The 26896-nt window shown below is 41.1% G+C and overlaps 1 protein-coding gene across 1 annotated transcript in view; it reads left to right on the forward strand.

The window, feature by feature from the left end:
• Positions 1-26896, forward strand: part of grid2 (glutamate receptor, ionotropic, delta 2) — a 703051-nt gene that overhangs the window by 559775 nt on the left and 116380 nt on the right. The window contains exon 11 of the mRNA XM_050052029.1: positions 1082-1394. Within this exon, the coding sequence (XP_049907986.1) occupies positions 1082-1394 (313 nt within the window). The remainder of the gene's footprint in view (positions 1-1081; positions 1395-26896) is intronic.

Genomic DNA, 26896 nt, shown 5'->3' on the forward strand with positions numbered 1-26896 from the left:
TACTACTCCTCTTTTTGGAACCACCGCAGAGTCGCTAATACTACTAACCATTTCAGCCATGTTTGTTGTTGCCGTGCGTAACAGTATGACGTCAACATGTCAACACGTAGACACATTGTGATTATCACAATATAAATTTTTCATATGATATTAAGAATTATACCAGTATTATTGTGAACGAGATGATATGGCACACCCCTAACTCAGACTATCTTGATGCCATGATTTGTTCCTGAAAATTCAGAGCCCATTCCTAGACTGCAGCAACGACAGACATTGTCCAAGAACTGATCTCACATTACGCAAAGCACATGTCAGATGTCCACTGTCAGTACATAGGCTACTCTTTTTTTCCCCACCTATTAATTATTTAACCCTCTGTGCTGCTTGGTATCCATATAGTTTGAATCACTTATATAGCTGTGGATATATGGGTGGATGGGAGAATGTCTTGAGAAATGTCTTACGAACCTTCATGTTAAGTCAACATGTAGGACACAAACATGAAGAAATACTAATAGTAATTTTAAAAAGAAGCTTTCACAACATTTCAGAATTTCTCATCAATATCTAAACTCAGTAGGCTGCAGGGAAGGCCATGGGAACATACAAAAACTTTCTGAGAGTATGGTTTTATGGTGAATTTATTCAATAGCTACATTTTGGTCAAGAGTAGCCATTAAATAAAGTGTGTGTAGGGCTTGTTTTGAACGATTGCTTTATCTCCCTCATGCCTGTGTGTTTACAGGTGCATAAAGACAACTTATTCTAAATGATTTGTAACAAATTATTTGCACTTACTTTCATAAAAAAGGGCATATTGTTGACAAAAGTCATGTTCTTAGATAACCCATAGTGTTTATCTGCTTGAATCCCAGATGTTTAGCAGGTAATGGTAAAGTGTCTTTGTATTCACCATCTGAATGCATAATGTAGATGGTGGGAAGAAACGGAGGCAGGACTTAAAGCACTTAACTTTCTCTGGGTACAAAAGTCCACATTTTTCAGCTGTGTTCCTCACCTACACATTTTCACAGTGTTGACACTTCAAACCACTCTCTTTCCCCTCCGCCTCTTGCAGCGAGCCGATGTGGGACTTTCTGCCCTGACCATCACGCCTGAGCGAGAGAGCGTCGTGGACTTCACCACACGCTACATGGATTATTCTGTGGGCGTTCTGCTGCGCAAGGCCGAACGCACCGTGGACATGTTTGCCTGCCTGGCGCCCTTCGACCTGTCACTGTGGGCATGCATCGCGGGCACCGTGCTCCTCGTCGGCATCCTGGTGTACTTGCTCAACTGGCTCAACCCACCTCGGCTACCCATGGGATCTGTGTCCTCGACTACGCTGTACAATTCCATGTGGTTCGTGTACGGCTCCTTTGTACAACAAGGTAAGGAAACAATGAGACATGTTGAGAATGAACATAATTCCTGCTGCTTACATTTTCTCCAAATGTATAAGGTGAAATCAGTTAGTATATGATGATACTTTTCAGGTAACAGGGTTCCAAGTATTTTTGTTTACTTGTCACATGACGTACCATGAGATTACCTGAAGTGATCTTTAACTAAAAATGGCAGTTATGAGTGAAGCTGGCATGCTGTTCACTCATTTGTAGCCTTTTAATGAAGCAAGTCAAGCTCTATAATTCCGGGGCTCCCAGAATATTTTGCACACTTTCAAAGTTTACGATTGTTACTCCAGCTGGCAACCAGAAGGTGCACAGAAGTGTTGTTGTTTAATATGTTGCCGTAGGGATATGTTCAGCAACATACTATATTTGCAGGGTCTATCTCAAAGGTAAGAGACCGAGAGAGATAACAGGAGGGGAGGGAAGCACAAAAGAAAATCAGTGATTGCTAAAGCAATCTAATGTCAGAAACCTGATAATAGCTGTCCTCTGGGTGTCGTAAGCGTGGCTTGACCTTTCGTGTTTGAGCACAATACTCAAATGAGAGCAAAAAGGGAGGAGAGGTCTTGTTCCACATGGATTGGAGGATAATGACCTCATCCTGGTTGTCTACCCAAAGATTTTCCAGAATCCACTGGGCCGTGCTCAGGTGTGGTCATTAGACAATTGATGTCCAGGGAAGGATTTAAATGTCATCAGTGCAGGATCAGAGCCATGACGAGGAGAGGGTGGGAACAAGGGAAACATAAGATCACATCAATGTTCATTGTCTGTTTTCAAACTGGTTTGTGTGTTTCATTAAGTATCTGTTGAGAGTAATATGAAAGAGAAACATTAAATATTTTTATATTTCTAGGCTAATGTTTGTGTTTTTGTCTGGGTGGCGGTGCATGTGGTTTGCTGCTCAATAAATAAGTAACTGCTATTTTCCAATGAGCACACTGCTCCAGGATTCGCAATAGTTAATTTTTAAGCTACATTAATTATGCAAAATTTAGGAGGATTTTTCCCCCTTTTTTTAACACTCCCTATGAAACATTTCAGACCCTGAATAAGCAACTGATGAGCGTTCCACCGTTTGGTAAATAATCCTCCATCTTGTGCTGCAGCTAATGGTGGTAATGATGATGATGATACATGCTAATTGCTGTTTGATATTCGCAATCGTTTCTCTTTTTGGCCGTAATTAACATTTTAGTCATGGCATCATTAGAGAGAAAAAAAGAGCGAGAGAGAAAGGATCTAATTCCTCAAGAATGGGTTTGTCCTTTGTGTGGGTTTATACTGGTGTGTGTGTGGCTGTGTGTTGGGTGTATACTGTACAGTGTGTGTGAATGAGTGTGTTTGTGCGCGGCATCAGGTGCGTCTTGTTCATGTTCGGGAGCAGTGCTTTAGCCACAGGTAATTCGTTTCTGATTTGGCTAGCCAGAAATATCTCTCAGAAAATTAACTGAGCATGAACAGACTACTGCCGCAAGGCTAAGTGGGCTGACCTTCACTGGCTTTAAAAGTCACCTGGAATGTGGTTTACTTTCATCCCAGCAACCATTTTGCAAAGCAGAGATCTCATCTTTCAGCCCGGGATGACTAATTATAGAATTAAACTACATCCTGACTGACAAATTAGGCTTCATTTGACAAAGGCTTATAAAGTCAGTGGGAAAAAAAAAAAAAAAAGGACGTACAAACAGGCACTGGAATATTCATGCAGCAGCTCTCTCACTCTATAATGTCCCAGACCTTTGTGCTTCACCCTGAAATATTACCCTTAGGGAAAATTGATTCAGATGCAAAGACACACACACCCACAGCAGGGGGGAGCTGGAGATGAGTGTTGAGAGGGAATAGTCAAACATAACGCCAGGATTTTGCTTTTGGCTGTGTCACTTTGACTGTGAGAGGAAGATAGGGAGAAAGGGCGAGAGGAGAAAGAGGGAGGTGCACAGGGATTACACTTATATCTCTCAACCCCTCTCTTTTCTTTTCTTCCTCTTAAAACCCACTTCCCTTTCTTATACTTTCTTTCTTCTTTCTCCCTTTCATCTCTTGCTTTGTGTCCTTCCGTCCCTTCTCTTTAACATCTTTTCTGCTGTCTTCCATTCATCCCTCCTTCTTTCTTTTCCGCTCCACGTGCACGCCACCCATCCATCAGGGCAACCAAGCCAATTGGCTGTCTGTTTACAACTTCACCCAAAGGTCTCTGTGTGGTGTGTGTGTGTGTGTGTGTGTGTGTGTGTACGTACATTGGCCAACAGAGGGGGAGACATATAGAGGCAACGAGAGAGGGAATGGGAATAGTGGGGGAAATATCTGTACGCCATAAACTATGTCTAATTGGTCTCAAGGAGAGTGAAAGAGGGAAAGAGACACAATGGGAAGGACTGCATCTGACAAAATCTGCTTTGTTAACTGCTACATCAAAGGCCCGAGAAGAAATCTTGGGATTTGCTTTTTATTATTCAACAGTAATACAGTAACTCCTCAAACCAAAGAACACCTCAAAGAGCAACTTTGACATAAAAAATATTAAACTGTTGCTCACAGACTCAGGTGTGCAGCAGGAATACAGAACAAATAAATAAAAAGTCACTAGTCCCACTTGCATACATAATAACCTCAGCTTAGTAATTGCGAGAGGACATTAATATCGGCAAAAGGCTGTGATTGTTTCCCTCCAGTCTTTGAAAAAGAGGCAGAGGCAGAGAAGGAGATTGGACATAAATTTATACAGTGCTCACTTTACAAGCGACCATCAGGTGAGGTGGATATACAGCAAACTCGATCGGAGCAAGGTCAGACACACCAGCCACTGTGATGAAAAGTTGTACATGCTTTAAAGAGCAATAAACAACACTGAGGGAGTGAACTGAGCAGACTTTGGTACAAACGATCAAGAAATAAACTATAGAAAATAGGGTAACACTTTACTTGAAGGTATCTACATAAGAGTGACATGACACTGTCATAACTATGATATGACACGGTCGTGAACCTGTCATAAACATTATGTACATGTCATAAACGTTTATGACTGCTGTCATTAAGTGTCATTCAGTTTTTGTAATGACAAGTTGACATTGTTTGGGTTGTCTTGATTATGACAAGTTGACATTAATTAAAGTGACATTACCAGAAGTTGTCTTTGTCATGACAAGTTGACCTTAAATTTGTTTGGGATGTACTTATTATGACAACTTGACATTAACCAGGATGACACTACCAGAAGACGTCTTTGTCATAACAATAATAATCATTATGTCAACTTGTCATAAACACAAAAAGAGGTGCATTTCTTGTTAATGTCAACTTGTTATGACAAAGACATCTTCTATTAATGTTATCCTGGTTAATGTCAAATTGTCATTATAAGGACATCCCAAACAAATTTAATGTCAACTTGTCATGACAAAGACAACTTCTGGTAATGTCACTTTAATTAATGTCAAGTTGTCATCATCAAGACAACCCAAACAATGTCAACTTGTCATTACAAAAACTGAATGACACTTAATGACAGCAGTCATAAACGTTTATGACATGTACATAATGTTTATGACAAGTTCATGACAGTCTCATGTCATAGTTATGACAGTGTCATGTCACCCTTATGTCGATACCTTCAAGTAAAGTGTTACCGAAAATAGAATGTAAGCACACAGGTAGATGCTGTTTCTGCTGTGTTGAGTAAATACTTTTAAATGCTGTGCAACTTGAACTCAAAAACATGCAGTGGTGGCAGCCAGCGGAGACCTCATATCGTCACGCGTTTGTTCTGGATGTTAGTTTTGGTTGCACTCCATCTGTCTTCTTTTGAAAGCAGGCCACATCTGCAATGCTGCCAACACAAATGAAATTTTGGGTGTTTCATCAGTGAGAACAGTGATGGCGAGAGATGCAGGAATATGAGGAAAATCATACGAAGGTGAACACACCAAAGTTAAGCAAGAACTGAAGACAGAATGAAGTATGTAAGTGGTGTGTGCGAAGAGGAAGATGTGGGAGAGAGGACATGATTTAAAGAGGATGTGAAATGTTTCCTAAGGAGATTAATTTTCAGCTTCAGTTGGGTTACTCTTTGGCCCCGGCTGAGGTGGGAAGGTCATTCCAATATTTTTCAGAGCCAGGAGGGAGAGGAGTCAAGGCTGGGATGAGTGATTACCAGGTCACATTATTAGGAGGGCCAAGCAGACAACATTAGCAGAGTGCAGGGCATTGATGGGCTGGTATGTAGTGCCTGGACAAACCATGGCCTGGAGGGATGCGGATGTGCACTCATTTGCAGTCTTGTACGCCAGGTTTTGGATCTGAAATGAGCCACCACAGGCAGTCTGTGAGGGGAGAGCAGGACGAGGGTGACGTGCAGGAATTCAGGAGGACAGAAAACAAGACTGCCCGCAGCAGTTTGGATGAGTTGCAGTGAGTGCGGTCGTAGGAAAGTTGAAGCACCCCAGACAGAAGTTTGAACAGCCTGAGCAGAAGTGCTGATAAGGAAGTGTCTACTTCACTCAGTGTTGTGGATGATGGTAAACCAGCAGGAACAGAGGAATGTGCATGAAAGCAAAAAAATCCTTTGTGAGTTGGACACATTTATACAGGCTGTGGAATGAAAGTGTTATTCACAGTCAAAGATGATAATGCTGCTTAAATTACAGCCTGTAGAGTGGATTAAACATAATTTTCTACGGATATTGGATCCAGAATAAAACCAAAGGCAAATAATTAAAGTGACCATTTGTTACTGTGTTTGAATCATCTGGAGAATCCTATTGAACAGTCCAAGTAAATTCAGTAATGATGCAATTAATTTGTTATCCATTTCATTAAAAGCAAAACCCCAAAGTGCCAAAAGAAAAACATAATTCTAACAAGAAAGACAGAAAAAAAAGGATAAAAAAAAAACACACACACCAGGAAATAGCAGTAAAACAGTGGAAAGATAATTTAGCAGATCAAAGAAAATGTCTCGCTGTAGAGAGAGGTTTTCGGTCCAGCTTTACAGAGGAAGCTCGAGGTCTCAGGTGCCCTCAGGTGTTGTTTGAGCAGTGTGTTCCGCAGCCAGAGAGCATCTGCAACAGATTACATTTTAAAACTGCAACAACCACGATACTTGCTTTTTTAGTGTGTCTCCTTTTTTTTTTTTTTTTTTTGGCTGCAAAGCTGCTCTACTCCGCGAGAGAAGAAAGCTGAAGTGGCCACAGTTATCAAATGGACTGTGAACTCTGCTGTAATTGAAATGTGCAAACAGGCGACAGAAGCTGGCAGTCAAAGGAGGCATCTCTGCTGACGTGTAACCTGTGTAGGAGGGAGAGGGGGGACTGTTACGCAAGTCAGACTTGTTGAGGAGAGAGAAAAATCAAACTACGAGAGACAGCGTGTGAGAGCGGACATGCCCCCCCCCCCCCCATTCCTCCATCCCATTTCCTGTTTCGATATACCTCCCTGTCTCCCACTATCTGTCTCGCCATCCCTCCGCTTCCTCTTTGCCCCGTCCTGACTCCTAAGTTTTGCCGGCAGTGTTTGAGCTAAAGTAGAACAGTCAAAAGCAAAACTCTGGTGTCACACTGAATATTTGTCTTTCACAAATCTTCCCCAGTCACGCCGTCTCTCTCTCTCTGTCTCGCTTTCTACGTGTTCTCCCCTAATTAATGTCCTAACCAGTAGGGGAGGAGGAAGACGCTGTGGAGAAACAGACTGTGTTTTTGTGGATGTGTGCGCATATGCGTGTGTTATCTTAGCATGCAGCCCCACTGTCAGCATGAGTGCTGCTGTCTCTCAATTAGAGCTAACTTTGTGGGAAATACATATGCAGTCACACACACACACACTGTGAATTACTTGTTTTCGCTGTTTGGAAAAAAACTGCAGACACGCACACACAGAATCAGGGCCATAGGCCATAATAAACACTTTGATCTTTCCATCTGCTGCTCCAAACATCCTCTCTGTTTCCCTCTTTTTTTTTTTTATTCCTCTCACACACTCTGCACCTCCTTTTTCCCTCGCTGTCCCCTGCTGTGCATATATCTGTCTGTATGAGTGAGTGTGACTGCGAAAGAGACAGAAAGAGTGTGTGTTCTGTTCACAGCCTTGTCGTGGCACCATATAGAAAAAAAAATTCTCTGTTTCCTTCCTGCATCTTTTTGTCTCTCATCCTTCCATCTCTGTTCTCTCCATTCTCCAATTCTTTCGACTGACTGCTGAGTTTTCTCGATGTGAACCACGTTCGTGTTCGGCACTCTCCATCCCCTCTCTCTCTCTTCCTCTATGTGTCTCTCCCTCCGTCATTATCTCTGCTTCTGCTGTGCCGTACTGCTGGGAAGGCAACGTTATCATCATTTTCCTGCTCTCTTCTTCTCTTTTTCTCCCTCTCTTCCTCTCTTTATGACTCCCTCTAATCCATTATCCCCCTCTAACGACTGTGTTGTGCTGCTGTGAAGTGGACCCAACTTTAGGACGCCCATCCCTCCTGACTGTGCCCCGCAATCTCTCCATCTATCCTCCCTCTTTTCTTCTCTCTGTCCCTCTCACAGTCTCTTTCCGGCTACAGAGATGTGCCACTGTGAAAAGAGACCGTCTCTCAGCAGTTCCATTAAATGCGCGCCTCTCTCTTGCTCCTTTTTCCACTCTATGCTCTCTTGTTTCTGTCACAGTTGCTTCCTTTTCTCTCCACCTTTTTTCTCTCCATTCCCAGAGATCTCACTTGCCCTCCCTCTGTCCACTACTTTTTTACCGCTCACATGTGATGAGCTCCAGCTGTTACTGCTTCAGCCACATCCCATTTAAACCTGCTTTCATCTCTTCCGCCCGTCCGTCCACCATAACCCCATTCTCCTCCAGTGACAGAAATGAGCTAAATACATTTAAATTTTTTAAAATATTTTAATTGATTGGAAAGTATGGGGCGGCTGTGACTCAGAGGTAGAGCGTGTCATCCACCAATCGGAAGGTCTGCAGTTCGATCCCCGGCTCCCCCAGTACGCATGTCGTAGTATTCTTGGGCATACTGAACCCCAAATTTCTCCGGATAGCTGTTTGGTGTGTGAGAGTGTGTGAATGGTTACTGAGTAGCAGGTGGCACTATGTATGGTCACCTTGGCCACTAGTGTGTGAATGGAGAATGTGACATGTAGTGTAAAAGCACTTTGAGTGGTCAGGAGACTAGAAAAGTGCTATGTAAGTGCAGTCCATTTACCATTATAGAAAATATAATGTATTATTATGGATTTGATCAAACCAAATGTATATTTGTAAGGAAGTTAGCTATATCTCGATCAGAACCAAAATTAGCATCAGTAATAATAATTCTACCCGAATCAGAATCAGGGTTTATTGCCGAGTAGGTTTTCATTTATAAGGAATTTGCTTTGGTTTATTGGTATAATTTAACAACACAACACTTAAACAGGAGCCCTTTGGCAAACATCTACTGTGAGTATGTTTTGCTTAAAGTGCTTATGTGCTTTTCTATTTTGAACATGGTACTTTTAGTTGTGAAAGAGTACTTCATGTTGTTGCTTTTTGTAATGGCTTTCTTTTTCTGCCACTTAGGGGCAGCGGTAACAACCTATGATTATAACACTGACATGTTATCACCCTTTAAGGTGATGTGGTGAAGGTTTGTTTGCAAAAAGGGTTGCTTATACAGTATACACATCCAGCAGCTAAAGAGCAACAATCTAGTACGAATTACTCTATTAATCCCATTAACATTGACATTTATTTGGTGTATTTGTGTCTTCCTGACAAAATTAAAGCTGCAGTAGGTAACTGATAACACAGCACTCAATGAGACAGATAATCCGTCTCTGCCTGCCCTGTTGCCTTGTAGCACTTTTATAGGCTTTGTCAAACATGAAGAAAAACAACCAATCAGAGTCAGAGGATTCTCTAACTCAGCTGTCAATCGTGTCAACCTTGCCTCTTGAACTGCGGTCAAACTGCCAAACTAGGCAGCCCTCTTCAAATATGATTCAAAATTCTGTTACTCCATTGTCTGTTACTTACCTTAAATGTTTTCAGAAACATATTTAAGTGTACTGTTTAGCTGGCAAAATTAAAAAGCTGATCTGGCCAGTGGGCGGTGCTTCGTTTCGGCTTGGCTGTTTTCAACATGGCAGCCGGGTTACAAATGTTCTCATTTACAGCTAAACAGTACACTAAATATATTAGTGTGTTGTTTAACTGTAAAATGAGAAAGCTGGTCCAGCTTGTGGATGGCTTTTGGTACTTAAGTTGAAAATATTGCTGCCAGGTCACAAACATTCTCATTTTACATCTGAACAGTACACTAAAATATGTTTGTGAAAACGTTTGAGGCAGGAATAAAGATAACTGTGTTACCTATGTCTCTCCTCAAATGTTTTCATATTAAGTGTACTGTTTAGCTGTAAAATGAGAAAGTTGGTCCATCTTGTGGACAGTGTTTGGTACTTCAGTTGACAATATGGCTGCTGGGTCACAAACATTCTCATTTTACAGCTAAACAGTACACTTAATATGTTTCTGAAAACATTTGAGGCAAGAATCAAGATTCTGCAACTGCATTGCCTATGTCTCTCCTCAAATGTTTTCATATTTTAGTATACTGTTTAGATGTAAAATGAGAAAGTTTGTCCGGCTTGTGGATGGTGTGTGGTACTTTGGTTGACAATATGGCGTGTAGGTCACAAATGTTCTCATTTTACAGCTAAACAGTACACTTTATATGTTTCTTAAAACATTTGAGGTGAGAAATACGCAATGCAGTGTCAGAATCTTGATTCATATTTGATCAGCGCTGCCAAGTTTGACAGTTTGACTGCAGTTTATGAGCTGTGATTAACATAACTGACAGCTGTGTTAGAGACTCCTTGGACTCTGATTGGTTGTTTTTGGTGCACCCTGGCAGTTCTTAGGGAATGCCAACAGAAGCAGTAAGAAGAGAAGGAGGGACATGATTTTTTTCAGAGTATCCTTCTCATGTACTTCTTCCAGAATATATTAACAGTTTCAGCAAATATGACACAAAGTTGTCTTCATAAAAGTTGCCGACTGTAGCTTCAAGTCTCTTTTTAACTCCGCCTAGGTCTTAACCATCTCCTGCTGCTAAATGTTCCACTTAGTGCACAAGCACTGACTTCATCTGTCTGCTGTTTGGTGTTGAGCAGCTAGCCTGCTGTGTGCTACTGTATGAGAACATTGAGAGCAAACCAAAACAGTAATGTTGCAGAGACGGGTGATGATTCTCTCTGCATTTGTCACAATGAGCGACTCCTTAAAGATCCAAGAAGTCAAGTGATGCTTTGTTCATATAGGAAAATTGACTTTAAGTAAATAATCTGAATACTTCCTCCACTACTCACCTCTACATCTCCAGTCCAGTTTCAGTAATCACTACGGTGACATATGAAATGGCCAAGACCGGAAAAACAGATTTGGGTGCTTTAATATTACTACGCTCGCTAAAATAATGGCGAACATGACATTTTGCAGATTATGAATGCATAACAAAGTGATATTTAACAGTTCCGGTGCTTGTACTAAGAGGCTTGTTAAGCAATTGGAAAATAAAAATGTGCCTCCTGACTGTGTTTTGATTCACGTCATAGGAGAACAGATTTGGCCTTCAACTTTAATTACCCTGCTTCTCTCCCACTGGGGAAGCTGCAGCCACCAGCTAAATTATATGTTTCATATTGCCCAGCATGCTTGCCTTATACATGCCAGGGTGTAATGTATGTGTTGACTTTCACACGCTGTTAACGCTCTCTCTCACTTATCTTTTTTCCCCTCTCTCTCTCAACATTAAATGTTTAATCATGCTGGTTAGGTTGCATGAACAAAATGTCTCCCGCTGTTCTACTACAATAAATGTCACAGCTGAAGACCGCAAAGCGAGAGACGGCGACGTGTAGACGCAGAGCTGCACAGCAAACACACAGAGTGAAAGAATCTATAAATTAAAGTACACAAACAGTGAGATTGTTGTGATGTTGGTGGGAAGATTTGTACCCACCATAAAATAGATCCATCAAAGCAGCTCTAAAGCGCACTGAAAATGTCTGGTCTTGTTCTACCCAGATTCTTTCACCAGGGAGTCTGAGAAGCTGTAGCTGGCAGGGACAGTAATGAGGAGGGTGGCTTAATTGTAATACAAGCATATTTATTTTGGGCTCTCTGTTGTTAACTGCCTCAGATAAACAGACCAAGTGAATTCCATTTATTTCCCAGTGAATGTGCTGTAAAGGTCAGGCTTTGAGCAGAATGCAACTGGAATAAACAATAGATTTAATTGCTTCTTGATAGATGCTGTGCGCACAGTAACTTTTCCTCTGAATGTTAATTAATGTGAAATTGTTTAGGGGTATCTAATGGGTGCTGTAGAAAGTTATGCCTGTAAAGGAAAACAAACAAAAAAAACCCATCATAAACTTAACTTAATGGATAAGAATCTTAATGATTGCTGTTCTGCCAATTCAGAATCAATAAGACACGGAGAACGATGCAAAGTTTGACCAGCAAAAGACAACGGAGAGAAATAACAAATCTACTGGTGCCTTTTGTTCATCAGCAGAAGGCATGGTAATAACTGAAGTCCTGATTGCCCTCAATAACCCTCAGCGAAGCCAGATAATTGCAAGATTTATGTGATCATTTATGTTGACAAGGCAACCCCCGCTCTATCACTCCCACGCAAAACTCCAAAACACCTCAGCCAGATGGAAGAAGAAAGAGAAAAGGAGGAAAAGACGATGGGTCAGTCAGAAGAGATAAAACAGCGTGAGAGCGGAGTGCTGCACACCTTGTTAGACACCTTGTTAGTGTTCAGCCAGTCATTATTGTGACTGCTGAGGCAGGACTATATAATAATAGAGGAGGTTGGGGAAAAAAGAGAGAATAGCTTAAGTTTTCACAGTGGCCAAACTAATACAGGAGCTGCTGTTAGGGTTGTAAATAAATATACTGCAAGTTAGAGAGAGGACAATGGAAGTGGGGAGGTGGATATAAGGGGCCAGAAATAATGCTGAAGAAGCATGATAACATACTGCTGTTCCCAAGCCGGCCATTAGGAATTATGGACAAGAGGATAAAATTTCCAAAGTGGGCCCCTCACCCACACGCACTCTAGCGCCATCACCACCCACCCTTAGCTATAATAGCATCACGGGCAATTTAAAAGAAGCTCTTGACCATCAGGCCTGTTGAGACAAAGATTGAGTCTCTAAGGGTGCTTTTGCACCTGCCCTGTTTGGTTCGGTTCAGTCGAACTCAAGTTCGTTTGCCCCCTAAGTGCGGTTTCTTTGGGCAGGTGTGAACACAGCAATTGCACTCGGATGCACCCCAAAACAACCAGACCAAGACCTTCTTGAAGAGGTGGTCTCGGACTGGTTACAAACAAACTCTTGTGCAGTTCATTTGGGGTGAAAACGTGTTCTGACCTTGATCCGAACCAACTGCAGTCACATGACACATTGTTTGGGTTAAACATGAGCATGTTACAGTCCTGGAGGATTATTAATGTGCACCTCCTCCTGTACTGCCTTAATATGCACATTCAGCACATCCAGTGCATCAAAACATTGTTTTCTAGTTGGAGCCGCGCCTCGTTTTCAAAATGTATGGTTTGACTAAAACCAACCTGCGTAGTTGTCCCTCCATTGTGACATTAGAAAGTGTCACATTTATCTTGCAAGTGTACTCTTCTTCAACGTTTTGTTTACTTCCTGGATTTTTCCTGCATGGAAATTCTGACCAATCAAGAGCAGCTTTCTTGCACAAGGCATTTGATCTGGTCCGCTTGTAAATGCTGCCGTGAGAACACGAACCAACTCTAGGCAATTATGCAACTTTGTAACAACAACAACTCTAGGTCTGAAAGCACCAGAACAACCAATTCTAAATCCAGTGTTATAGACCCTTAGGACATTTTATATAATGATTTCAAGTTTCAAAACATGGTCTCATTATAATAAATTGGCTACTTTGGGGACTGATGTCATCACACATGAATACAAGTGGACTTATTGAATCCAGAACAGTCTAAGATTTCTAGTCATACCCAATTAATGCAATCCCAAGACTGTTTAGGACCCCAGTATGCAGTGCCACTTTTTCCATCACCAAAATTAAGCCTAAATTTGGAGTGTTATTTTGCCCCTTCCTGACAACATAGCATGACATGGTTGGTACCAATAGACACCTTAGGTTGTCTTGTTTCATATGATACCAGTATCTTCACTCCAGCATTAAAACCTGAGCCTGTTACAGGGGGGTTTATTTGCTGGTCTACTTAGCTCCTTATTTTTGCCAGTTCAGCTTCACCCGTCATACCCGGTGTTCCTTGACACTTTTTTGGTCAGATATGGGGCCATTGCCTGTCTGCTCCTTTCATTTTTTGTTCTCTCTGTACACTGGCTTTTCTATTTTGAGCCCCTGACTTTTGGTAAGGCAATTTGACTTAGCTCATCAGCTGCAGGCTGCTTTGTGTCTTTACATTAGTGGCACATGTGTGTTCTGCGCATTAATCATAACTGTGTTTTTCAACATGTAAATAAATACAGTATAACTTGTGTTGTCAGTGGTATAAGCCAGTAGGTAAGTTTTTGTTCTTGATCCCATGTTAGGGTCAACCGTAGACCTTTGCGTGGGGCCGTTGTCATCTGTATTCTTTGATCCTCCCACCCGTTTGTCATTATATCAGTCTCAATGGGCACAGATAGGTCACACTGACAGTTCAGCGGCACAACATGTGATTCAAATGCAAATAAGGATTAACATCCCTTACCTCCTGACTGACAAGTCTGAATATGATAAGATAGTCTGAGCTGGTAATGAGCAAAGTCAGTCTCTACGTGAGGTTCAATGTTTCTAAGGATTTTTATAGGCGTCAAATGTTTCCATGGCCTCGGTGACGCTGAGTTAGTATCTATAAATGCCAGTGCAATTGTCGTCATGAAAATTATGTGGGGAACTCAAGCGTCAGCGTCTTCACACCTGTGTTATAATAGCAACAGGAATTAGATGTTGGAACATGTATTTATTGCATACATCTGTCAGTCTAAGTTGGTTTATCGTTGTCACTTTGCACAGTGAAGATGAGCATCTGGCCCCTATATTAGCTGCATTAGTGCTGTCATTCTTTACCTTTCAAAGGGTTGAGACACTTAGGAGGTTGCTCTGTGTTTTGCTGCTGTGATTATCTTAATGCAGGTAATTTCCATGACGATCTGCTTTTAACCTTGTCTTCAAGCGTGGCTGTTCAGAACAACCATAATCGGGTTCTATTTCCATTGAGGTAAAACAACATACCATATTAACTAGTTCTTAGAGCATGATAGTTAGGCTGATAGTTGGGTTTTTACAAGTTGGGGATCATTTGGATTTCTCCTCTTTGATCAAACATGGACGGTGCACATATGAAATCAAAAACTAATTAAGGTCAAGTTCTTTAGGAGTTGTGTTTGACAGTCCTATTTTCTCATCTAGTCAATATATCTTTATCCATCAAGTATGTTTTGCGTGAAATAATGGATTACTTTATTTCACTGAACCTCTATTATAAACACATTATTGAGCACGGGTGACTGGGTAACTGCTCACAGTTAAAGAGGAGAGCTAACATTTCTCCCATAGCGAAGAAGCATTTTATGAGAAGCCAGCTAATGTTATTATGGGTAAGAAAAATAAATGTGTTCAGCTAACACTAGAACTCCTGGTAGACTAGACAGAATTTATAATTACAGTGATGAAGTCTTTTATTCACTCACACTCAACACATTTATGAGTATTGTACTAAGTGGTAGAAACAAGTTTTTCTTTATCTAGTTGCTGTTCAAGAGTCTAATTTTTGGTGTTTTCTTTGTTTTTAGTGAAACATTTTTCATGACTATTCTGCTGTTTGCTCTAATTGCAGCAGCGACTAAGTGGAGTGTTAGATAATAACAGCTCATTTTTGCTGCGGGGCCAAATGGAACAAATTTGAAATTGAGTGATGGACTTTAATGAGTAAAATGCTCTTCTCCTGACTAGTTCAATTGAATTAAAGGGCCGGTAACCTTTGTCACATAACCGTGGAACAGCTGACGGAGCATGTGTATGTGTGGGTTTTCTGTGGTGTGTGTGAGACTAAAAGTATAAAAAGTTTACAAAAGCACATACATCTAGACGATAACACTGGGTGCCCAACAAGAGATCATGCAAAAGATGAAAACAAAACAGCCCACACAGTAAACTATGCTCCCATAAATGTTTAATTGAGTTACCTGATGAAGAGCATGAAGCTTGCAACATCACCTCAGTGGTAATTACAATCTGTCAAACTTTTGTGGTGGATTTGGGAGAGACAGTGTGCTAACAGGCTGCTAACTAGCTAACAGGCTATTTCCTATAATTCAGTTGCCTGTGCTGATTGTCAAGTGAGTTTGTATGATTAAAAAGAACTTGTGTAACTAGTTTTAACACACTGGGAATCTGAGTAATTAGAAAAACTGAGACTGTCATTATGACTCCTTCAGCCGTTCATACGTGTTTTTATTGATACATTTTACAGAACATGCCACATACCTGGCAGGGGAACATCTTCATTTATTTGTTGCCGTGCAACGTTGGTCCTGTTTTTGTCCCAGTAGTATTCCAGGCACATATTCCAAACTACTGGATAGCAAAAAACAGACAAAATTAGCCTCTCCCCCATGGCTACAGGTAGTTTTATCAGGTTCCTAAGCCTCCGTAAAGAAATGCATTTGCATTGGACACGAGAGGCATCATCCATATATTTACAGATCTATGGACACCAGTCACATACGTAAGTGGAAATGAGGCATAAGGGCGTTAAATACAAAGATGGAGATGGACGACACCTTCTGTCCATACTCTGTACTATACTCTCAACCGTATTTGTTCAGGCATTTTCATTTCTGGTAAACTTTACACTCTACAGTTATCGTAGAGCTTCCCTCTGATTTCAAAAGGTAGACAAGGTTGAATTTCCAGCACTGAAAGGCGTTCTTGTCCAACAATGGGGCCACCCACCTTGGTGTGGTCGGCTTGCCGCAAGCAGTGCAGACTCACGTTGCTTAAAGCAATAAGCATTGATTAGACTGGCAGACAAAAGGCTGTGCTAATGTAAACTAAAGAAACAATCAAAGAGAACTCTCAAATGTTAGCACATACTGCCAAATGAATGGAGCCTGGGTGGATGTAGAGACAGTTCCTTGTCATACCCTTGATGGTGCTGCACTTTAATTTGTCCCAATGGCTCTGCTGATTGGCGTTGTCTGAAAATATGCCAGGAGAAGGTATTCCTGCACCGTAAGAAGATGCAAAGCAACAGAATGAAGACATGGTATTCTACATACCAGCATTTTACCAAAAATATCCCTTAAAAATAATCCCTTTGTAGATTAAAATGATTCCCCCGCACTGCTAATAAGTTGCCTTTGTGGGGAAAGGGAGGTGAAATAATGGCAAATTGCTATTGGCCTTGAGTTAAAATTACAAAAACAAAACAAAAGCAGGGACTGAGAGTAAAGTAGTGTTTAGAGGTGTAGGTTTTTTCACTAGGAGAACGGGGAGCAACAGAGAGAGCACTCGTTAGAACTATTCTCTGAGGTCTTACCCAGCCACATTCTTTTTCACATTACCTCTCCGTTCTCCGGAGATGAGGACCACTTCACTGCCTAATCAAATGTAAAATGCAAAATGCAATTATGCACTCCGAAACTTAAAAAAAAAAAACGAAACCAGGCTCACTTTTAGCCAATCAGAGCATCAATTGCTGTCTATGCTGTTTAACAGAGTTTCCATAATCAATATCGTTTTAAACTCTGCGCTCATAATTCATATCTGCTCTGACAAAATTACTCAGTGTAATAACGGCTGTGAGACGGAGAGAAAATGCGTAAAGGGAAGGCGGGGTGAGGACAAAGAGACAGGGAACAATGGCGGTGCAAAATGAAAGGGAGATAGAGGGAAACTTTCTCAAGACAGTAAGAGCTCAGCTTACTGTGTTTGTTCTTGTGCGTGTGCTAGACACCAGCAAGGAGCCTCCACAGGTTACAGATGCTACAACTTAGGACCTGACCTAAAAGTACCCTGTTAAAACCAAGGATCAGGTAAAAAACTCACACCAGACAAACAGGGCAGATACACAAATATACACAGTATGTGCAACTTAATGGTTGATTAAAGTAGGAAAAAGTTGCAGATATGTGTAAATTCCTACAGCGAGTGTGGACATGCTGCCCTTGAGAAAAAAAAGCGGGAGGAAGAGCACAACGAGACATTGGAGAGGAGTGACAGAGAGGGGGGCATGTGGGTTTTGAGATGTGAAATATTAAGAATGACAGTGTTAAAATTGAATATGAGCGACTCAAACACAATCACTATCAAGTGAGAGAGCTTAGAAACACACACATACTCGCAGACGTGTGCGCGTGAAGACTTACACACACACAGATTGCCCTAGTCAAGGGAAAATTGCTGAGAGAGCCGTCTGTCAGAAGTTGCACTCAGAGAGGCAGCCATGGTCTTATTGGTTTGATAGAACAAGACACGGTCTGCATGCAGTCACCTATAATGAGACGACAGTACTGTAGCTGCTAGCTGAATTCGCTGTGCGTGTGAGTGTGTGTGCGTGTGTGTGCGTGTGTGGTGGACACGCGTGAATGTGTGCACGTCTTTTGGTGGGAAAAAGGAAGAGAGATTAGAGAGTCCTGGATCTAATCTGACTGGCTTTGTATTGTGTCTGTTTGTTTGGTGCGGTACGTGTGAGTTTTTTTATCAGGAAGATTCATAGTTGCCGTAGGTTTCAGACACCCACAACAGTTGGAGGAGTTTTCGTCGAACTTTTTATACTTCCTTCTTTTAAGATGTGCTGCGAGAGTCAATATCAGTTTGAGTGGAAAAAGTATATTTGTAAACACATTCCTTACAGAATGGACAGTGCCTTAAAATCTTCCGTAAAGTTTCCTGTCACTAATGTTTCCACTTTTTCAACAACCTTCAGACATTATGGATTGGCTGTACACCGGTGTGTGAAATGTTCTCCGTCTGCAGGAAAAGCCCTTACTTTTGCCCTTTAGAAATAAGCATATACAAAAGTGTCACATATACATGAACGCTAACAGGTTCACACACACACACACACACACACACACACAGCCTTGGCTTGTTGGCTGTTGTAACCCTTATACTATACACAGATTGTATTGATCCATATATAGGAAGGCGAGCAGGGAAACACAGCCTGTAAATAAGCTCAAAGAAATTTCTGCTGACTCCGTCATTTCTATGTTCCTCTCAACTGTGAAAAGGAAGCAAAAGTGCTGATGAGGCTCCCAGAAAAGGGGGAGAGAAGAGGAGAAATGAGTGTTTCTGTAATAAGTCCAATGTCAAGCAATTTCTGCATATGGTACACACGCGCACCCTCACACGCACGCACATTCAGAGCAGTACTCTTACCCCAGCTATTTTGGGAGGGCATTAGGAAGTTACCACACTAAGCTATACACACACATACAGATGCAGATACACACTTACACAGAAAAAGGCCAGGGGTTTATCGCCGGCCTCCACACTTGGCCCAGTGCAGTCTGAAACTTCACTGACTGCTTCACCTTCATTCATCCCAGGGAGGAAGAAAAAGCTCTCCAAGGCTAAAAAGCAGCCAGGTTTAATGAATGTTTAAGCGATGATGCAGCAAGTTGGTCAGAGTGTCTCTGAAGGGCAGGCATGTGAACACATAAGTAAGTGTGCATGAGTTAAGAATAGTAAGTAAGTTTATAACCAAATGATATATTTAGTCAGCGTCACCTAAAATTAAGTCGAGGATACTTTGTACCCAAGGCAGTTTGTAAGTCAGTGCAGTGTAGTGCAACACGAACTGACAAAAATCAAAATGTACAAATCACAGTGACTTGGTGTTTTGTTACAACTCAATTGCACAGAGGCTTCTGGAAAGTTTTGTGTTTATTTTGGCACAGTTAGCAAAGGCTGTTATGTAAAACTTGCTGCACAACAAGAGGAATAGAAGCGTGCTCAGTCAACATTTCAAGGATAAAAAGACAAGGATGAATCTTAATATCCAGACTTGTGGTCTGCTTTGGCACAATACTAAGACTCCAAACTGACCTGTGCCCACGTCTTTAAAGATTGACTGAGCGTTGCCTGCTAATCTTACCTTCCCTGCCAACTATGGTGATAGCATACTTTTTCCACAACCTGTGCCGCTGTGATAGATGCTACTGTTGCACAGTAATAATAATTCTTTATTTATATAGCACCTTTCACACATGAGTTGCAGCACGTGTTTTACAATAAGAGCATTATAAGGAGTGCTTCACACAAAAATAGACATAATGGACATAAAACAGACAAGACAATTCAATATAAAAGGACATTTAAGACAGTTTAAAACATGGATTAACTAAGTTGTAAAACAATAAATCATAAAATAAAGTAAGATTCTAAGAGTTGCAGTAGCATGAATCGTAAATAGAAAGAATTTCAGACTTGTATCAGGAGGTCAGAGCTACTTTAAAGCTAAAAGAACTGATATGTTTTTACATTATTTTAACAGTATTTAGCGAGCTAGCTTCCCTACAGATAGTTGTGATACTTCCGTTAGTACACTTCAATGTAGTGTACTATGTGCACTATGTACTTATTGGCGTAGTGAGCGAATTTCGACAGGGTAGTGTTGTTTCAAACCAAACACGGCCATTGTGCACTTACCGGAAATGACGACTGCAGCTGTCAGCTAGTTAGCGAACTAGAATTAGCATTTGCGTTATCGTTCGGGGTACCAAATCATTACAGACTGCTGAATTAACCCAATAAACATACTGCTGACTTATATCCAACAACAATATTAATGCAAAAAACGCATGTATATTTGTACAATGCAGCGACATTCACGGTCGCACAGTCCTCGGCCACCATTTCCAGTTTGAAAAGTGGTCCCTCCCCTTCCGCTACGTAGCCAAGATGGCGACCATTGAGGGTGAGAAGTGTCCATAGTTTCACACTCAACTTCTTGACCGTTTTGAGTGCACCATCTGGGTACTCATAGTGCACTGCATTTCTCTATACTTCTCAGTGTGAACGCACTTATGCACTCAAAATATTAAGTGTAAGTACAAAAGTACGCAATTTGAGTCACAGCAAGTGTGTTCCATAGCTTTGGGGTGTAATTGACAAAGGCTGCATCCCGATCTTCTTCTGGCTGTTGCTGGGAACCTCCAATAAACCAGCAGCAGATAATTGTAGTGTTCTTGGAGGCAAATAGTTAACAAGGGAGTTAGCACCTTCACATCAATTCTCAATGTAATAGTAAGCCAGTTTAGAGCAGCTCAGACTGGCCTGATGTGCTCTCTCCTGTTGGTTCTGGTTAATAGCCGAGCTGCAGAGTTTTGAATGAGCTGAAGACTATCAGTGGTGTTTTTTGGAGGGTAGTAAAAAGTGTATTACAGTAGTTTAGGCAGCTTGAAATAAAGGCATGAATCAATACCTCAGCATCTTGTTCATTTAGAAATGGTCGTACCTTGACTATGTTTCTGAGGTGGAAAAATGTTTTTGTCACCTTGTTAATGTGGGACTTGAGGCTTAGAAGCTAAAGTGTCATGTTAAATCAAAGCTGTTTCTGGTCTGTTTTTTTGTGACTGTTCCTACTTTGACTGCTGAATTTGAGTCAAACCTGATATATTTTAATTATTCCTTCTTCAAAGAGACTGATGTGCGTGTTTTGGACACCCTCAAAGCTTTTCTCGCTAATAAGAAATAATCTGTGAACCTGACCAAGCAGCACAAAACATAATTACTTTATAATTGCCAATAAGCCATTCCTCATGGGTTACATATTTGGCCATAACACCACAAAAATGCCAGCCAACGACCAGCACAAGACACTGTAGCATCTCACAAAAATAAACCATCTGCCTAACCTGTTCATATCTGGCTATTAAGCATAACATTGCACTTTTCCAGTGTTGGGCAGCCAAACATAGCCGACGAGTCAAGCCAAAATACAGAATTATGTACAAGGACATATCGTCCTCTCAATGGAAATGATCATTGACAATCATTTAATTTTTCTGACCAACATGTCCAATGAATGCGGGGTCTCTGTACTATGAACACAGGAGGGACCTAAACACTGGATTCAGACTGTCTAGTGGTGGTAAGAAAAGAGTTTTTATTGTAGAGGAGGATCTGGATGAGGAGCTGATGGCAGGGAATGGGAATCCGATGACAGCTTGGAGGAATGGAGATAATGGAGGATGGGGCAGGCGTGAGGGGGAAGTCTGACAGGCAGGGGTAGCTTGGAGGCAAGGAGTGTGCTGGCAGGTAGGCAGGGAGTCAAGGTGAAAGACAGGCAGGTGGGTTTTGATCCTTGGGACACAAGAGAGACAGCTTACTCAAATGAAACTAGAAGATAATGAATCAATGGAGAGATAAACAAAGTTGGCCCGGAAGCGTTCTGCTGTGGTTGAAATGACAATCTGGCAAAGAATGGTTGAAGAGATATATTGGAAGCTGACGAGCGGCAAGTGAGCAGACTGGGAGAGGTGATTGCAGACAGGTGTGCATGATGAGCAGAGCCTGGAGCCAGGAGGAAGAAGAAGGAAGACCACGCCTGCGCCAACACACACTCACAAACAAAACATGAACATGGAGAGATACAGACAGGGGAGCACTGAGAACACAGGGAAAGAGAAATACTGAGGAATCTTCTGAGTGATACAACCACAGATGTTATGCTCCCTTCTATTAGCACTGTGCACCCTACTAGTGCCATATACACACATTTATTCAGAAAATTCATTGTGGCTAAAGGCAGACAGAGAGAGGGATATATTTTTTTCTTGCTAAATTACATTTAAAAACAGCACAAATCCAGAACCCAACACTTTGTTGGAAAGTAAAATTGATGCATCAGACTTCAGTGTCTTCCTTCATTAATGCCTACCATACACTACACTGACAAACTTTGAAAAGACTTTAAAAAGACTGAAAGTTTCACGCTCTCTTACATCTGAAGAAAATGTGAGTTCGTAGTCACAGATTATAACAATTTGCAAAGACTGGGGATCTTGCTCTAGAAACACAGCATAAAAGGCTTCATATGTTGACGGTAATCTTGTCAATTCGGCATTAATACAATCGATAAAGATAAACTGTACTTGCTTACAAACTTAACTTCAGTCAGGAATACTTTAGTCAAAGAAAACTTTATTTCCATCTGCAGTATTATATTTGGTGGCATGGCTCTGTTCTGGGGCCCCTCTGCCTTTCCTCGGGCCTACGCAGGAAACCTCCTCCATGCGCCTGCATGGAAAGCTGAAGCCGGAGAGAGCACACCTCTCTGCCCTTCCATGTGCCTACATGGAAAATCTTAAGGAAGAGAGAGCACACTTCTCTGCCCTTCCACGTGCAAATGAGGAAAGCCTGAGGCAGAAAGGGCAAACCTCTCTGCCCTTCCATGCGCCTACATGGAAAGCCTAAGGCAGGGAGAGCATCAGCAAAGACCCTCCTGGAACAGAACAGAGCAGCATCAATGACAAACAGAAATGACATTAAGTCAGACACAGCATGAAAAGGAGGAGCTGGGTGGAGGCGGGTTGCAAAGTGCCTTGCAGAGGAAGCAGCAACAGTAGGCAGGCCAGAGCAGTTTAAATAGGGCGCCCTGAATGAGATTTCCCACTTAGTTGCATAGAAAGGAATCAGCTATCAGCTGACTCCCTTCATCAATCAGCTGCTCCATTGGTGGATTGGGCTGTTTGAGATCAGCTGATGTAGCTGGGATGAGAGCTGAGCTGTGCTTTTTTTCACACACTGAGGAAGACACTTGTCGAAACCGGTCTGTGTGTTTGATCGCCTGTACCAGTGAGGTATTAAAAGTTGGTAACGAAGGACACCGAGTGTTGCTGGCTTTTTCTTGTTTATAATGAGAGCTGAGCTTGACATCGTGTCCTGCCTGAACTAACGCTATGCTCAATTTTTTAGTTGCAGATTATAAGATTTTGTAAAGATTGGGGATCTAGCAGGGTCACTATTTGTAGGATTACAACTAGATTCCTTTGAAGATTACTTCTCATCCCTCTACTTGTGAAAATGATAATACTTAACTTCTTTTAATGAATATGACATATTGACAATTCCTTACTTGTCCACAAAAACACTCTTACTCTAGAAAGTACAGCATTCTTGTCAATTCTGCATCAATTTAATCCATAAAGAGAAAGTGTACTTGCAAACTTTAGATTTTGGATTTTGTCGCCTCAACTCACGACCAGCCTCTGTTGGTTAGCTGTTACATTTCTCACTAAGATAAGTGCCGACTCTTGTTCACTCCTCAACTCAGCCAGTTTCTCCTCTTTTTTTTCACAGAGAACTGAGACTTGATCATGTTCTTGCACCTTTCCAGAGTCCCCTCCATGTTTGCTGTCTACCTAGTTTGCTGCTTCTGGTTTGGTGCTTGGGGAGAGCACAGCTATTGATGTTCACATCATGTTAGCAACAGTTTCACTGTTTCTAAGAGCCAAGACTGAAAATGTAGGATTAGGATGATATTAAACATGTTTGATTTTGCTGAAAGGTTAAGACAAGAAAAAAACAACTGAGGTAAAACTCTCTTGATTTTATTCCACCATTGAGAATTTGTCTGCAACAGTGATATCGCTTGAAAAGTCGTTTGGTGTAAGACCAGCATCTGTGATAGGAGAAAGTGGATTCTGAATTCTGTTGTGTTATGCCTCCAAATACTGGAAGGGTGTGTGTGCCTGTTGTGGTGAGAGGATGAGTAAGTGCGGCTGTTTGGGAACAGTATGTTGCTGTCTGCGCACCAGTGACTTTCCCACTGTAGTTCTCTTCCAAAATATCATCATTACAAGCAAAATTTCAAAGCCAACAAGAGAAGGCGAGAAAGAGAAAGCATCAGAGAGAGAGCAAAGCAAACTGCCGGAAAAATCAATTTACAAAGTTGCCTTTTCCAATTAATTTCAGTTCTCTGTAAAGGGCCATCAAAACACTCTCTTTGCTCCTTTTTGTCCAGATGTAGTGTAAAACATGAACTGTGCTATCTTCCACAAGGACAAGGGGGGGTGAAATGAAATAATGTAAAGTGTTATCTGTTTCCCCTGAATACATATACATATACTGCACATATGTAGGCATAGGCACAAAGAGTCTTTTTTCTATATTGTCCCCCCTGCACATATGCAGACATAGCTGATATCTGCATGGCGAGCACACTCTGAAGCGCAGCTAAGTGGGGGAATAATTTGCATTTCAATCTTTTAATTTGCTCCCTTTTTGTGAAATTGAGCCGACTTCCACAAGCTAACCGCAGTGAGTACAGAACCCCATTTCAGCGTTGCCCCTAAGGGTGATTCTGTTCAATTTGAATATATATATTTTTTTCTTCTTCTTTTTTTTTCCCCCAGTTGAACCCATATTGAAGCTCATACTCCTATTCCACACATTGAACTGTTGTGGGTTTTCAGCTTAAGTCATGTTCCGAACATGTCGACTCTGCAAAGATAGAAGAGTTAAAGACATATTGCACTCAAAATTCAGTCTGGCACTTGCTCTCTGGTCTCTTAAGTGCGGAGTTTGAAATTCCAAACAAAGAAGAGAGAAATTCCTCAGAAGAGACTGCAGCACTTTGTTTACCTCTCCGATGCTTCTTAAATGTTCCAAAACAGCTTTCTGCTTTACAAAATGTGGTATTTGTCACGATGTGGCACAGCTTGTTGTGGCGTGCATTTAATCCTTCAAAGTACACTGCTGTGGTTGAGGTAACATTTCGCCCAGTCAAACAGCAGCAGAAACAAAACAAAAAGAGTTTTTTCATCTTCTTTCGATATTTTTTTTTTTCATCAAATGCATTAAATATTAATAAAATGACAAAATAGTGTCATATTTGTTATGTACTGCAGCGAAGCAATCAGTATGTCATTTCGATTTTCTGAATTTTAATTGCCAGAAAAAGTCACAATGGAGTAGGATTTTCTAACTTTTACAATTACTGTTATCTTTCTTCTCATAAAGTTGGAATTAATCACTCTGTGTCTGTGCAATTGAAATGTTTTGTTGTTTAGTTTAGTCACTTTGTTTTTTTTTTTAAATCTATATTCTTTAATGAGGAAAAATGCACATTTGATGATTAAGGTTGGATTAAATTATTTGTAAAGATGCAATCTGCTTGATTGTGCGTGTACGAGCGAGCAGAGAGATTCACTTCTGGGGATTTTTCGGTACATCAGGTACGACGTAGCAGTTACTGAAAAGTGTAACATCTGTGCCCTAATGATGTGGCAAGTTTACCCAGCACACAAGAAGATCAAACACTGTAACACACACACACACACACACACACACACACACGCACAGGCCTTATTTAATCCATTTAGATGATTCCTGGTTTGGTCTCCTGGCCAGTTTGGCTGTTTCGTTCTGACCCTCTTGCTCCCACACACTCAAATTGGCTCCCTCTTCCCTTTGATCTCCTCCTGTTTTCAATTTCCGAGATACTTGATATGCAAAGATATTGAAAACAAAATTAATTTTTAAGATTAAAAGGTTTGTAATCATCAGTAGTGGATGCCTGCTTTGTTTTGTAGTATGCTATTACTATGTCCCTAAAGTCGGTGTCCAAACCTTTTCATATATATCATCTTTGCTGCCTGGGAAACTTTGCTCCCTGTCTTGTTCTTTTTATTTCATATAATTGCACACAGTCTCTCCTATCCCTCCTGAAATTCAAACCTTTAAAGTCTGTGTGTGTGTGTGTGTGTGTGTGTGTGTGTTTGTGTGTGTGTGTGTACACATACACATTAAGTCAGGTTTATTTATAGAGCACACTTAAAAAGAACAAAAGTGCTTTACAAAGAGATTAAATAAAACCGAGGCATGATCAAATAGAAACACAGAAATAATCAAATTAAAAACAGTCAAAAGAATAGTATATAAGTACATTAATAAAACCATGCAATACCATGATGCATTTCACACACAACAAGATAAAATACAAGCAAATAAAAAACAAAGTGTGGGCCTGGTAGAAAAATGCATCTTATATACGCATGTACAAGTGCACATGTGTATTCTATTGTATTTCACTGGCGTGTCGCTATAGATGATGGTGTGTATGTGGAGCACGCCATTACAAACAGGGTCCAGAGCAATTTGTCAACATCAGAGGTGAAACATTGCCAATATTAAATATTAATATGTCACTCATGAATATTAATAACTTTATTGAAGCAATTACCATAATACCAACACTCCTCCAACACATGTTACATCCATTATTATAGGGGAATAAATTATACACTAAATAATATGGATTTATTCTCTTTATGTGAGTTTCACGTGCACACACAGAGAAATTGAACCGCTCGCCTCTGAGCGCTTCGTCGAGCTCCACAACACTCGGGGACCACACGTGAAAATTGACTTTTAGCTACAGTGTATCTGGTGCAGTATACATTGTATGTTTCACA

This window comes from Epinephelus moara, chromosome 8 (assembly GCF_006386435.1).
Source record: "Epinephelus moara isolate mb chromosome 8, YSFRI_EMoa_1.0, whole genome shotgun sequence".
In the NCBI taxonomy this organism is placed as follows: domain Eukaryota; kingdom Metazoa; phylum Chordata; class Actinopteri; order Perciformes; family Serranidae; genus Epinephelus; species Epinephelus moara.